This window comes from Eubalaena glacialis, chromosome 17, assembly GCF_028564815.1.
Source record: "Eubalaena glacialis isolate mEubGla1 chromosome 17, mEubGla1.1.hap2.+ XY, whole genome shotgun sequence".
In the NCBI taxonomy this organism is placed as follows: Eukaryota; Metazoa; Chordata; class Mammalia; order Artiodactyla; family Balaenidae; genus Eubalaena; species Eubalaena glacialis.
Window position 1 is genome coordinate 42777394 of NC_083732.1, and position 16529 is coordinate 42793922.

The window sequence follows — 16529 nt, forward strand, 5'->3', positions numbered from 1 at the left end:
AATATATATTCTTTGAGTACACTGATTTTTCTTTTCAGTTTTCAACCCATATTTTTTCTTGCCTCTTACCTTTGTAGTTGGCATTTCCTCTGCCTGGAATACTCTTCCTCTTTACAGATCTTCCCTCACTAACCCTTATTTTTCACTTGTGTCTCAGTAGAAATGTCACTTCTTCTAAGAAGCCTTCACTTCTTCCAAGAAGGTTTCCCTATGTCCCTATTCCCCTAATATGTGGATTAGTTTTCTTTTCTACATTCTCTCACATCACCCTATGTCCCCTAGAATTGCCCTCATCATACTGTATTTGGCTGTTCAATTGTTACATCCTCCATCAAAATTATAAGATCAATAAGGAGTTGTCTACATATATTCTTAACACAAAACTGTATGGGCACATAGTAGGATCTTGATAAATATTTGATGAAAGAATGGATGAAACTGTTATATGTTAAATGGCAAGTCATTTATTTTTTTTTAACTGAAGTATAGTTGATTTACAATATTGTTAGTTTCAGGTGTATAGCAAGCAAAGTGATTCAGATATATATATAGATAGATATATAGATATATATAGATATAGATAGATAGATAGATAGATTCTTTTCTGTTATAGGTTATTACAAGACATTGAATATAGTTCCCTGTGCTATACAGTAAATCTTCGTTGTTTATTTTATGTATGGTAGTGTGTATGTGTTAATTCTGTACTCCTAATTTATCCCTCACCCCCAATTTCCCTTTTGGTAACCATAAGTTTGTTTTCTATGTTTGTGAGTCTATTTCTGTTTTATAAATAATTTCATTTGTACTGTTTTTTAGATTCCACATATGTTATATAATATATAATATTTTTCTCTGTCTGACTTAGTATGATAATCTGTAGGTCCATCCATATTGCTGCAAATTAACTTATTTCATTCTTTTTTATGGCTAACTTTCCATTATATATATATACACACACACAATATCTTCTTTATTCATTCATCTGTCAATGGACATTTAGGTTGCTTCCATGTCTTGGCTATTGTAAATAGTGCTGCTATGAACATTTGGCATGCATGTATCTTTTCAAATTAAAGTTTTCATCTTTTCCAGATATATCCCCAGGAGTGGGATTGCTAGGTCATATGATAACTTTATTTTTAGTTTTCTAAGGGACTTCCATACTGTTCTCCTTAGTAGCTGCACCAAGTTACAGTCCCACCAACAGTGTAGGAGGGTTCCTTTTCTCCACACCCTCTCCTGCATTGATTGTTTGTAAACTTTTTAATGATGGCTATTCTGACCAGTATGAGGTGATACCTCATTGTAGTTTTGATTTGCATTTCTCTAATAATTAGCAATAATGAGCATTTTTTATGTGCCTGTTGACCATCTGTATGCTTTCTTTGGAAAATTGTCTCTTTAGGTCTTCCTTCCATTTCATGATTGGGTTGTTTCTGTGAAATTGAGTTGTATGAGCTGTTTATATATTTTGGAAATTAAGCCCTTGTCAGTTGCATCATTTGCAAATATTTTCTCCCATTCTGTAGGTTGTCTTTTCATTTTGTTTATGGTTTCCTTTGCTGTGCAAAAGTCTTTAAATTTGATAAGGTCTCATTTGTTTATTTTTGCTTTCATTTCTATTGCTTTGGGAGACTGACCCAAGAAAATGTTTGTATGATTTATGTCAGGGAATGTTTTGCCTATGTTTTCTTCTAGGAGTTTTATGGTGTCATGTCTTATGTTTAAGTCTTTAAGCCATTTTGAGTTTACTTTTGTGTATGGTGAGAGGCTGTGTTCTAACTTCATTGATTTACATACAGCTGTCCAACTTTCCCAACACCCTTTGCTGAAAAGATTGTCCTTTCCCATCGTACTTTCTTGCCTCCTTTTTTGAAGATTAATTGACTGTGGTGTGTGGGTTTATTTCTGGGCTCTCTCTCTGTTCCATTGATCCATATGTCTGTTTTTGTGCCAGTACCACACTGTTTTATTACTGTAGCTATGTAGTATTCTCTGAAGTCTGGGATGGTTATGCCTCCTGCTTGGTTCTTTATCAGGATTGCTTTGGCAGTTCTGAGTCTTTTATGGTTCCAGATGAATTTCAGGGTTACTTGTCCTAGTTCTGTGAAAAGTGCCATTGGTAATTTGATAGGGATTGTGTTAAATCTGTAGATTGCTTTGGGTACTATTGCCATTTTAACAATATTAATTCTTCCAATCCAAGAGCATGTGATATCTTTCCATTTCTTTGAATCATCTTCAATTTCTTTTATTAATGTTTTATAGCTCTCAGCTTCTTAGTGTTTCACCTCCTTGGTGAGGTTTATTCCTAAATGTTTTATTTTTAGGGTTGTGATTTTAGAAAGTATTGTTTTTGGTTTTTTTTTTTTTTTTTTTACATTCTTTCTGATATTTCATTGTTGTTGTAAAGAAATGCAACTGACTTCTGTATGTTAATCTTGTATCCTGCTACATTATTGAATTCATTTATCAGTTCTAGTAGTTTTTGTGTGGAGTCTTTAGGGTATCATACAGTGTATCATCTGTATATAATTATAATCTTACCTCTTCCCTTCCAATTTGGATATATTTTATTTCTTTTTTATTGTCTGATTGCTGTGGCTAGGACTTCCAATACTGTGTTGAATAGAAGAGGTGAGAATGGGCAACATTGTCTTGTTCCAGATTTTAGCAGGAAGGCTTTCAGCTTTCCACCTTTGACTATTATATTGGCTGTGAGTTTGTCATAAATAGTTTTTACTATTTTGAGATATATTCCCTCTCCATTCACTTTGGTAAGAGTTTTTATCATGAATGGATGTTGAATTTTGTCAAATGCTTTTTCTGCATCTATTGAGATGATCATGTGGTTTTTGTTTTTTCTTTTGTTTATGTGATGTATCACATTGATTGATTTGTGTGTGTTGAACCATCCTTGTAAACTTGGGATGAATCCCACTTGGTCACGGTGTATGATCATTTTCATGTGTTGTTGGATTTGGTTTGTTAATATTTTGTTGAGAAGTTTCACATCTATATTCATCAAAGATATTGGCCTGTAATTTTTTTTTTTCTGGTGGTGTCTTAGTCTGGTTTTATTATCAGGGTTATGGTGGCTTCATTAAAATGTCCTTGGGAGTGTTCCCTGCTCTTCAATTTTCTGTAAGAGTTTGAGAAGAATTGGTATAAATTCTTCTTTGTATGTTTGCTAGAATTCACCTGTGAAGCCATCTGGTCCTGGACTTTTATTTGTAGGGAGTTTTAAAATTACAGATTCTATTTCAGTTCTAGTGATCAGTCTGTTCATATTATCTATTTCTTCTTGATTCAATTTTGTAGGGCTGTATGTTTCTAGAAACTTGTCCATTTCTTCTAGGTCACCGAATTTTTGACATATAATTATTCATAGTATTCCCTATTTTTTTTGTTATTCTGTAGTATCAATTGTTATGTCTCCTTTTTCATTTCTTATTTTGTTTATTTGGGTTTTCTCTCTTTTCTTCTTGGTGAGCCTGGCCAGAGGTTTGTCAATCTTGTTTATCCTTTCAACGAATCAACTCCTGGTTTTACTGATTTTTTCCTATTTTTAAAATTTCTATTTCATTCATTTCCTCTCTAGTTTTTATTATTTCCTTCCTTCTTCTGACTTCAGGTTTTGTTTTTCTTCTTTTTCTAATTCTTTTAAGTGGTTGGTTAGGTTGTTTATTTGAGATTTTTCTTCTTTTTGGAGGAAGGCCTGTATTGCTATAAACCTCCCTCTAAGAACTGCTTTTGCTGTATCCCATAGATTTTGTATGGCTGTGTTTTCATTGTCATTTGTCTCAAGGTATTTTTTAATTTCCTCTTTGATTTCATCATTGACCCATTGGTTTTTTAGAAGCATGTTGTTTAGTCTCCATGTAATCATTTTTTTCTCATTTCCTTTTCTGTGGTTAATTTCTAGTTTCATGTTGTTGTGGTCAGAAAAGATTCTTGAGATAATTTCTATAGTCTTAAATTTGTAGAGGCTTGTTTTGTGCCCTAGTATGTGGTTAATTCTAGAGAATGTTCCATGTGCACTTGAAAAGAATGTGTAATCTGGTTTTTTGGATGTAATGTTGTGAAAATATCAATTAAGTCTAACTGTTCTATTGTATCACTTAGGACCTCTGTTGCCTTATTGATTCTCTGTCTGGAAGATTTGTCTATTGATGTGAGTGGGGTGTTAAAGTCTCCTACTATTATTGTATTCCTGTCAATCTCTCCCTTTATGTCCATTAGTATTTGTTTATATATTTGGGTGCTTCTATATTAGGTACATATATGTTGATAAGTGTAAAATCCTCTTGTATTGATTCTTTTATCATTATATAGTGTCCCTTCTTTATCTTTCTTTATGGCCTTTGTTTTAAAGTCTATTTTGTCTGATATGAGTATTGGAACCCCCACTTTCTTGTCATTTCCATTTGCATGAAATATCTTTTTCCATCCCCTGGCTTTCAATTTATGTGTGTTCTTTGCCCTAAAGTGCATCTCTTGTAAGCAGCATACTGTACACTCTTGTTTTTTATCCAACCTGCCACTCTGTCTTTTGACTGGAGCACTTAGTCCATTAACATTTAAGGTAATTATTGATAGATATATATTTATTGCCATTTAAAACCTTATTTTCCCATTGATCTTATATTTCTTCTTTGTCCGTTTCTTTTTCCTTTTGTTTTTCCTTTCATCATTTGATGATTTTCCTTTTGTATTATACTTATGTTCTCTTTCTGGTTTTTGTGAATTTATTGTGTGTTTCTGACTTGTGGTTACACTGTTTTTCAAGTATGTTAACCTCTTCCTATACATACTTGCCTTCGACTGGTAGTCATATAGGCTCCAAAACATTCTAGGGAAAAAAATCCACGTTTTCTTACTCTCCTCCCCCACATTTTATGATTTTGATGTCCTCTTACATCTTCCTGTTCTTCCTTTTGCTATTCATTGTGGTTGTCATCACTTTCACAGAAAATGTTTTTGATTTTAAAATATTTTGATTAAAATTTAAAACATTCTGATTAATTTTGATTAAACATTTCATTAAAATGTTTTAATCTGTGTACTGGCTTCTTTAAGTGATTTATTTCCCAATTGTAATTTTCTTTTTCTTATAGAGTCTTACTTCTTTTCTATTTAGAGAAGAGCTTTCAATATTTCCTTTAGGATAAGTTTAATATTGCTGTATTCTTTTGGTTTTTGCTTGTCCGGGAAGTTTTTTATCTCTTCTCTTCTAAAGGATAATCTTGCTGGGTAGAGTATTCTAGTTTGCAGATTTTTCCCTTCCAGGACTTTAAATATATCTTGGCACTTGCTTTTGGCCTGCAACGTTTCTGTAGAGGAATCAGCTGATAGTGTTATGGGGGTTCCCTTGTAATTAACTCTTTGATTTCTCTTACTGCCTTTAGAATCTTCTCTTTGTCTTTAGCTTTTCCCATTTTTATTGTAGTATGTCTTAGTGTAGGTCTGCTTGGGTTTATCTTGTTTGGGACCCTCTGTGCTTCCTGTACCTGGATATCTGTTTCGTCCTTTAGGTTTGGGAAGTTTTCAGCCATAATTTCTTCAAACACATTTTTGATCCCCTTTTTGCTTTCTTTCCCTCCTGGAATCCCTATTTTGCATAGGTTGGCATAGTTTATATTATGCCATAGGTCTCTTGTATTGCTTTCTTCTTCTTTTTTAATTTGGCTTTCTGTCTTCTGTCTTGATTGGATGATTTCCATTATTCAGTATTCCATTATTCCAGGTCACTTATTTGTTCTTCTGCATTATTCATTTTGCTATTCATTGACTTTAGCTCAGCTTTCATCTCGGCAAATGAGTTTTCTAATTTTTCTTTGTTCCTCTTTCTAGTTTCTAGTTTCTTTTTTCTGTACTCTGTATTTCCATTGATACCCCTTCTTAATTCCTTCAGTATTTTCATTATCTCCTGTTTGAAATCAGTGTCTATCATATTGAAGAGGTCTGCTTCATTGTTTGTTCTTTCAAGGGAATGCTCTTGGTCTTTTAACTGAGAGTGGTTCCTCTGCTTCATTTTACTTTTATTTCTCTCTGTGAGTTTAGGAGAAGCAATTATGTACTCTGGTCTTGGAGGGCTATTTATACGTGGGAGCATCCCTGTGTAGCTTGTATGGATTTAGTATATTTGGTCTGAGGGCTTTTTTTAGTATGCATGCCTGGCACCTCCTTCCTCAGCATGTGCTGGTCATTATCCCCTTGATAGGGAGTATGCAGATGTGGCTGCTGGTGCCTAGTCCTGGGGTTCTCAGTGGTGGCAATGGCTCAGGAATGGCCCTGGGACACAGGATAGGAGCAGAGGTGGCTCACAACCACTCCTGGAGTTTGGGCAGGTGGCAGTGGGGGCTCTCAACCACTCCTGGGGACTGTAAGGGTGGCAGCGGTGGCTTGCAACCACTCTTGGCTTGCAATGACTCCTGGTATCTGGAAGGGAGGTGGCAGGGGCCCACAACTACTCCTGGATTCCAAGAGGGAGACAGCAGAGACCCATGACCACTCCTTGGGTCTGGGAGGGAGGGGGTGGGGGCCTGTGACCATTCTTGGGTCTGGGTGGGTAACTATTTTTACTTTAAACACCTGAAATTGTTCTTCCTTTTTGAATACATGTATGTGTGCACAAACAAACCTGTTCAAGCATTTGAGCAAAATGTTAAAAATTAAAAGATATAATAACATACAAAATTGAAATGACTTGCTTCTCTTTTGTTTGCTCTTACCATTTTAGATGATGGAAAATTGTCCTTTGAAGAATTCAAAGCATATTTTGCAGATGGTGTACTGAGTGGAGAAGAGTTATGTGAGCTCTTCCATACCATTGATACACGTAATACCAAGTAAGGAACTTTTTTTTAATCACTAGATTCTGTAAACAAAGTAGAGAGGGCATAAACAAGAACATACCAATGAAACAGAGAGGGAGTAAAGCTGCAGAGGACACATTTTGTAACACACCTATGTTTAGTTCTGAGATAGCTTCTAACAATTGAAATGCTGTGAAAAACTGAATTTTGAACTGGAAAATAAAGATCTTCTGTAAGAAGTTCTCATAAAGAGTTTGCAGAATTAAAACAAAGCATAAGTTATAAATAATTCTAATTCTATCATTAATAAGAAAGTAGAATTTTACCTTGTTTCTTAGATTTTATCTCAGTTTGCTTCATTTAAAAATTGTCCTAAGGCCATTTTAATATAACTATAGTAAAATAGGAAACTGCAGCAATTATCTGGACAATTCAGATGTGCTGAACTCCAAATCAGTGTTACCTGAGAGATGTAGGTAATGTAGGACACAGAATTTTCTCTGAACAATCAATGTATATAGTGATCTACTTGATTTATTTTCAAATCTAGCAAAATAAAATATGAGCTCTGAAAATTTGTAGGTTTAGCTGATGGATTTTTTGAGTCATTTTACAAGAAATGATTTCTTAATTTTTGAAATTTAAAGTGCTTTATTATGTTGCACTATAGGCACAGCTATGATTACATTTCTAAAAAATATTTGCTTCTCATGATCAAGCAAAATATTTTAAGAATATTATTTATGTGATGAAAGAGGAAAATTTAACTTGTAAGTTAAAGAGGAAAATTTAACCAACAAGATACATTTTCAATGTTTTCCTTCTTTCTTTCCAAATATTTTCAAAGTGGTTATGTCACTATATTTAAAGTGACAAAAGGAAAAAATATATAATGAAAAATATTCTACCCAACAAGGGTAACATTCAGATTTGAAGGAGAGAGAGTTTTAAGACAAGCAAAATCTAAAAGAGTTTGGTACCGCTAAAATGGCTGTACAATAAATGTTAAAGGGAGTTCTCTAAGTGGAAAAGAAAGACTACAACCAGAAATATGAAAATTATGAAGGTAAAGATCTCATCAGTAAAGGAAAATACACAGTAAATGTGGTATATCAATCACTCACAAAACTAGTAGGCAGTTTAAAAGACAAAAGTAATAAAATCATCTAATCCACCATAAGTAGTTAAGGGATATTTTTTAAAATGCAAAATGTGAAATAAAAAATATTAAATGAGGAGTGGGGGTGCAGGATTGTTAGAATGCATTTGAACTTAAGAGATCAGTAAAGTATAATAATCATGTGTGTGTGTGTGTGTGTATATATATATATATATATATATATATATATATATATATACACATATATATATTGTTATATATAAACCTCATGGTAACCACAAACACAAATCTATAATAGATACACACAGAAAATAGAGAAAGGAATCCAAAAATAACACTAAACATAGCATCAAATCACACTGGAAGAGTGCAAAAGAAAAAGGAAAGAACAATAAAGAACTATAAAAATGAACTGAAAACAATTAACAAAATGGCAATTGATACATACTTATCAATAACTACTTAATGCACTAAACGTAAATGGATGAAATGCTCCAATCAAACAGCACAGAGTGCCTGAATGGATACAAAAATAAGACCCATATCTATGCTGCCTACAAGAGACTCACTTCAAATCTAAAGACACACAAAGACTGAAAGTGAGGGGATGCAAAAAGGTATCCCATGCAAGAGGAAATGAAAAGAAAGCCAGGGTAGCAATATTTATATCAGATAAAATAGACTTTTAAACAAAGACTTTAACAAGAGACAAAGTAGGACATTACATAATGATAAAGAGATAAATCCAATAAAGAGATATAACATTTATAAATATATTTAAATCCAACATGGGAGCACCTAAATATATACAGTTATATATACTAAATAACTAATGAGCCACTGAAGAAATCAAAGAGGAAATCACACAAATGAAAATAGAAACACAACAATCCACAATCTATGGGACACAGCAAAAACAGCTCTAAGAGGGAAGTTTATAGAGATACAAGCCTACCTCAGGAAAGAATAAAAATCCCAAGTAAACAGCCTAATCTTACACCTAAAGGAACTAGAAAAAGAAATGCCAACAAAATCTAATGTTAGTATGAAGAAAGCAATAATAATGATCATAGGAGAAATAAAGGAAATAGAGACTAAAAAAGAGATAAAAATAATCAATGAAACTAAGAGCTGATTCTTTGAAAAGATAAATAAAATTGATAAAACTTTAGACAGACTCATGAAGAAAAAAAGAGAGAGGTCCCAAGTCAATAAAATAAGAAATGAAAAAGAAGTTACAACCCATGTTATAGAAATAGAAAGGATCATAAGAGATTGCTATGAACAATTATACATCAATAAAATGGACAACCTAGAAGAAATGAATGAGTTCCTAGAAACATAAATCTCCCAAGACTGAATCAGGAAGAAATAGAAAATATTAACAGACCTATTACCAGTAATGAAAAATAATCAGTAAAAAACAAACAGAAGTTCAGGACCAGATGGCTTCACAGGTGAATTCTCTCAAACATTTAGAAGAGTTAATGCCTATCCTTCTCAAACTATTCAAAAAAAAAAAAAAAATTGAAGGGGAAGGAATGCTTCTGAACTCATCCCAAGAGGCCAGCATTACCCTGATACCAAAACTAGACAAAGACCCCACAGAAAAAGAAAATGATAGGCCCATATCTCTGGTGAACATAGGTGCAAAAATCCTCAACAAAATTTTAGCACATTGAATTCAACAATACATTAAAAGGATCAAACACCATGATCAAGTGGGATTCATCCCAGATTTATCCCCAGAATGCAAGGATGGTTCAATATCTGCAAATCAATTAATAGGATACATCATGTTAACAAATGGAAGAATAAAAATCATATGATCATCTAAACAGATGGAGAAAAACTTTTGACACAATTCAACACCAATTTATGATTTATAAAACTCTCAACAAAATAGGTATAGAAGGAATATACCTCAACATAATAAAGGCATAAATAACTAATGCACAGCTAACATCATATTCAACAGTGAAAGGTTGAAACTTTTCCCACAAAGATCAGTAACAAGAAAGGCATGCTCACTCTACCACTCCTATTCAACATAGTACTGGAAGTCCTAGCCACAGCAATTAGACTAGCAAAGGAAATAAAAGAATCCAGATTGGAAGGAATAAGTAAAACTGTCATTGTTTGCTGATGACATGATACTACATATAGAAAATTCTATATAGTATAGATACTATATATAGAAAATTCTAAAGACACCACCAAAAAACTACTAGAACTTTCAATGAATTCAATAAAGTTGTAGGATAAAAAATTAACATACAGAAATCTGTTGCATTTCTGTACACTAAGAACAAACTATCAGAAAGAGAGATTAAGAAAACTATCTCATTTACAGTTGCATCAAAACTAATAAAATACCTAGGTATAAATCTAACCAAAGAGGTAAAAGACCCACTTGGAAAACTATAAAACATTGATGAAAGAAATTGAAGATAGCAACATACAAAGGGAAATATATCCTGTGTTAAGGGATTGGAAGAATTAATATTGTTAAAATGTCCATACCACCCAAAGCAATCTACAGTTTTAGTGTAACCCCTATAAAAATACCAATGGCCATTTCCACAGAACTAGAACAAATAATTCTAAAATTTGCCTGGAAACACAAAAGACCCTGAATAATCTAAACAATTTTGAGAAAGAAAAACAACACTGGATGTATCCCACTCCCTCATTTCAAACTATACTACAAAGCTACAGTAATCAAAATAGTATGGTACTGGCACGAAAACATAGATCAGGGGAACAGAATTAAGAGCCCAGAAATAAACCCATGTTTATATGTTCAATTAGTCTACAACAAAGGAGGCAAGAACATACAATGGAGAAAAGACAGCTTCTTCAATAAATGGTGTTGGGAGAACTGGACAGCTACTTGCAAAATAATCAAACTGGACTACTTTCTCATGCCATATTAAAAATATACTCAAAATGGATTAAAAACATAAATGTAAGGTCTTAAACCATAAAACCCTTAGAAGATAACACAGGCAGTATGCTATTTGACATTGGTCTTAGCAATATTTTTTTGGACTTGTCTCCTCAGGCAAGGGAAACAAAAGCAAAAATAAATAAATAAGACTACATCAAACTAAAAAGCTTTTACACAGTGAAAGAAACTATCATCAAAATGAAAAGGCAGTCTACTGAATGTGAGAAGATATTTTCAAACTATATATCGGAAAAGGAGTTAGTATCCAAAATATACAAGGAACTCATACAACTTAACCTCAAAACAACAACCAAATAAAAAAGGGCAGAGGACTTGAATAGATATTTTTCCAAAGAAGACATAAAGATGGCCATCAGACACATGAAAATATGCTCAAGGTCACTAATTATCAGCAAACTGCAAATGAAAACCACAATGAGATATCACCTCACACTTGTCAGAATGGGTACTATCAAAAATACAACCAATAGCAAATGTTGGTCAGGATGTGGAGAAAAGGGAAACCTTATGCACTCTTGGTAGGAATGCAATTTGGTACAGCTACTATGGAAAACATAGTGTAGAGGTTCCTCAAACAATTAATGATAGAACTATCATACAATCTAGCTATTTCACTTCTGAGTATTTTTCTGAAGAAAACAAAATCAAAAAGATACATGCACCCCCCCCCCCCATGTTCACTGTAGCATTATTTACAATAGCCAAGATTTGGAAGCAACCTAAGAGTCCATCAATAGATGGATGAATAAGGAAGATGTGGCATATACATACAATATATAATACTATTCAGCCATAAAAAGAATAAAATTTTGCCATTTGCAACAACATGGATGGACTTTTGGAGGATATAATGCTAGGTGAAATAAGTAAAATAAGAAAGACGAATACTGTGTGATATCACTTATATGTGGAATCTAAAAAATACAACAAACTAGTGAATATAACAAAAAAGAAGCAGACTTACAGATGTAGAGGAGAAAATAGTGGTTACCAATGGGGAGAGAGAGGGGAGAGGGTCAATATAGGGTTGGGGGACTAAGAGGTACAAAATACTATGTATAAAATGAATAAGCTACAAGGATATGTTGACGGCACAGGGAATATAGCTAATATTTTATAATAACTGCAAATATTGTTAAAAATTGTGAATTGCTATGAGTCATGGGGATGAATTGTACTGCATGGGGAATACAGTCAATAATATTGTAATAACATTTTATGATGATAAATGGTAACTTGATTTACTACGATTATTTTGTAATGTATAGCAATATTGAATCACTATGTTGTACACCTGCAACTAATCTAGTCAATTACTCTTCAACATTAAAAGAAGTGTTTTCACTCATCAGAAAGCCAGCTTGTCTACATTTTTCAGTCAGTTAGAGGAATACATGAAGAAATTAGCATAATTCCTTGTAGAAGAGATTCACAGCACAGGCAGGGGGAAAGATCCCCTGGAGGCAAAAATGATTCTTCCAGTATAGCAATTTGGAGTTCCAGATTGTCAGGATAGACCAAAGAGTAGACCAGACAGAAGTTTTGCTGTTATATCAGACAGTGAACACACAGGAAATTTTCCCGGGGCCTGCAGATGGGAGCCTGTGATAGAGATGGACAACTGATGTCTTCAGATCAAGTGTTCCTTATTCCAGACTAAAATAATTTTTTTGGATGCTGAGCACTGGGATTTCAACCCAGTACTTGTTAAATCACTGAAGCACACCAAAGCAAAAAATAAAAATAAAAAAGAAATTACCACCTACTAAAAAATCGTAGTCCATCTTGAGCTAGATTTGAAAGTTTAAAATTTTCTTTCTTAACCTAAACTGAAATTTTTCTCTCTAAAGTTTCACTTAATTTGTTCTATTTCTTAGGGCCATGCAGAATATGAATATTTTATAAGTCTTTCTAATATTTGAAGGCAGTTTTTATGCACCAATAATGAGATAAAGTCCCATAATAATTGGAGAGTAATAATATCAAAGGGTTTGCTTTAGATGACAGAATTTTATTCCTTCTGAAACAGGAAAATTTGTTCATCTTATATTTGTACATAACAGTTAAATTTTAAAGTTTGATTAGTTGGTTGATGAAACCACCTTCTCCCTTGAGTTATCCATTACCCTCCTTAAGTAGACACATTTTATGGGCTTTAGGAAAAGAAAGCAGGATCAGTACCCAAGGAATAAGTATTTAGTAGGTTGGTCTGAACACCGAAGCCTGCACTGCATTATGACTAGAAAGGTCATTGCAATTCCAATAGTTCCAATAGTGGGTAAGAGAGATCTCCCTATTAACGTAGCCTATACATCTTCAACTAGCACTGAACACTAAGAGAGCAGCACCAAGTGCCTGTAGGATAGGGCAGACTACAATCCCAAGTGCTAAGCTAAGGAAGTATGGCATGACTTAGAGTCATGAAATCAGAAAATGGAAAAAGGTGGTGTAGCTGTATGTCAAGAGAGCACAGTGAAAATCAAAGTCCAGAGAATAACAGGCTAAAGTGTGATGGACACACTGTGTGTGTCAGGGTTGAGTTTTAAGCAATATAGATTGGGCAAAGGAACACTGGCAGAAGAGTACTCCAAGTATTCAGACAAAGCCCAAACTGCTCATGAGCAAACTCACAGAGAACAAAGAGTCCAGATGGAGCATTTTATGATCAAGACTTACCTGCTAGAACTAGATGGCGGGCTGACCTCTGTCCAGGCATTAAGTTGCCTCTTTGGCATAAGAAGACAAAGCCCAACAGATGTACACTGTTTTCCACAGAGAAGCACAAGTTAGCTGACACATGTGGTCAATGATGTTAGTTTAGCATGCTTATATGCCAAATGAGGCATGGAGCCAGAGGAGCCAAGGATACTAAGGAGGGAGAGAATAACATTCTTTTTATAGATTTTCCTCAACTTCTCCTAAGCCTTACTTAGCAGAATTCACAGCAGGGTAGAAGATGTACTAGGAAGGACTTTACTAGTTGTGAGTGACAGAAACATAAATTAAGCTGACTTAAAGAAATAATTATCTGGTTCATGTATCTGAAAAGTCCAGAGGTAGGCTTCATGTGTGTTGGAGCAAAGTGCTCCAACAGTGGTGCTAGGAATCTATCATCTCTCACCTCTTCTTTCTCTATGTTGGCTATTCTCTTGTGCAGACTCTCTTGCTGAGAGGTCAAGATGGTTACAAGAGGCTCAAGGTTCATATTGCCACCACCTTGGAAAACTCCAAGAGACTGGTTTTCTTTCAGAGTAGTACCAGCAAAATTCTGGTCTTGAATTATGTTAGCCTGGCTTGGAGCTCATGCACATCTCTGGAAAATCACTGTTTTCAAGGAAAAAATAAAGTGAAAGGGAACCAGGATGCTGTTATCAAAATAAGGGGGAATAAATTCTGGGCAGGCAAAACTTGAGTCCCCTGTAGATCAAATAACCACCTACTCAGCCTCAAAGACTTCCACTTACCATCTCATATTTTAGAGGACAAGGGGCTTGGTAGAGTTTGAACTCCAGAGAGTTCCTACAAAGTGTGGAGTCAATCCGGAAAATCTGAAGCTATCTATATGGGAAAAGATTGAAGCCAGGGAGAAATCTTTGTTTTAATAGGTATCCTATCCAGGGACCTAGCCCTCTACACCTGCCTCTCTTCTTGACCATCTGATTGTGTCTATTCTCAATGTTCCTGTTTTCCCATACTCCACTAGAATCATGCCTATAATCCCCCTTCTTTTTCCTTATGGTCCTACAAAGTCTCTGTATTTGCTCTGGTCCTACAAAGTCTCTGTATTTGCTCTGTATTTGTATTTGTATACTGCAAAAAACTTAGGCAGACTTAGTGAGTAACACCTGGTCTTTATTCTCTTAGTATTTCTCCGTAATCACCTAATATAGATTTTCTGGGCAGTTCTCACATATCACATTATCCTTATTTATTTTTAATTTAAAAATTAGAAAGAACTGAGTATATAACTAAGAGAAGCACTATTTTATTACATCCTATAGAGGTACACTTTTTGCCACATTCTTAGAGACTGAAAATAGAAGTCTTACAACCTTACCAGGACTCACTCTAATCTATAACCAGTTCTCCAGTTATTGATTCCATTTCGTCATTGGAACTAACCTGTAGCCATCAAATTTCCTTATTATTCACTCAATTTTTAAATGTGCCATTCACTCCAATAATTTCTGAAATCCATTTATTTTCTTTGAGCATATCTAGCTCATGAAGATATGGAGAGAATAAGACAGGCTATTTCCTAAGAGTTACATTTAAAATTCTTTTCTTTCCTATGAAGGCATTTCATTGGCACCACCACAATTTCCTCCTAAATCAGAGCATTCCACAATTTGCAGTGCTGATTGGGGCTGAGGACTCTTCCTTGTAGGGAGAGTGAGGAATCAACAAAGTCTACTTTATAATTAAGAAGATTAGCATAGTTTGGGGGATTTATAAAGAAGACAATTTTAAGGAGATTTTCTTTAAAGTGACAGGAAATGGTTTCTCCTTAGTTGTAATTGCTGAAAAAATAATTGGTTCTAATTTTCTCTGACAAAGATGGTAGACAAGCCAAATTTTGTATCAAGACAGTATGTACATAATTTCTAAAAAATATGTAATTTCTAAAGGAAATGTTTAATTTTTAATTAAATAGGGAAATACATTTATTGAATGACTATATGGCAGGCACTTACTTGCATCATCTTATTTAATCTTCACAAAAAACAAAAAACAAGGTATTATTATTATTATTATTATTTTTCACAGCTTACAGTTAAGGAATCTGATACAGAAAGTTAAATGATTTGACCAAGGTTACACAGACAGTAGTGTAAGGCCTGGAGATTATTTCACAGCGGCCTGAAAACAAAACTCAAATCTCTTTCCATTGTCATGCCACCTCAATAAATTTTCAGATTTTTAGCTATTTATTTTGTATATCAGAAATCAAAAGGTTCCAAGGCCAGTTTTTAAATTCACTTTCAGGTGTTTCATTCTTGATGAAAAGGTGCTTGATTCTTTCCAGCAGTAGAATATATTTGGATGTACAGTATAGAGGTAATTGCTTTAATTGCTGCCTTTATCTCTCCTCTTTTTATATCCATTATGTAGGATTTTTACAGTGTGGGAGTTGCTACAATGTAGCAATGTTATTCTTTTTCTCTGTGGACATTATTTTCTTTCTTGGAACATTTCCCTCCCTCCATCCTACCTTTACGTTTGGAATTCATCTTGTGCTTTTGGACTTACTCCTCTTACTACTCTCCATCCCATCACTCTGCACTTGCTTCATTTTCTCCATTGTTCTTCAGAGCACTCACAGAGTTTTACTGTTTCAATTAGTCATTTTTATTAAAGACCTTTGCTTCCAAATTTTTTCAGATATTTTATAGTTTTAATATTATCTAGAGAATTATTCTCTGCTTGTCATCTCTTCCTCCCAATAAAGAACTTGAATTCTCTTTTTATCTTTTGTTTTTTTAATAAATTTATTTATTTATTTATTTTTGGCTGCGTTGGGCCTTCGTTGCTGCACGTGGGCTTTCTCTATTTGCGAAGAGCGGGGACTACTCTTCATTGCGGTGCGCGGGCTTCTCATTGCAGTGGCTTCTTTTGT

At 34.1% G+C, this 16529-nt stretch overlaps 1 protein-coding gene across 1 annotated transcript in view; it reads left to right on the forward strand.

The window, feature by feature from the left end:
- NECAB1 (N-terminal EF-hand calcium binding protein 1) overlaps positions 1 to 16529 on the forward strand; it is a 292395-nt gene that overhangs the window by 78135 nt on the left and 197731 nt on the right. The window contains exon 3 of the mRNA XM_061171970.1: positions 6746 to 6854. Within this exon, the coding sequence (XP_061027953.1) occupies positions 6746 to 6854 (109 nt within the window). The remainder of the gene's footprint in view (positions 1 to 6745; positions 6855 to 16529) is intronic.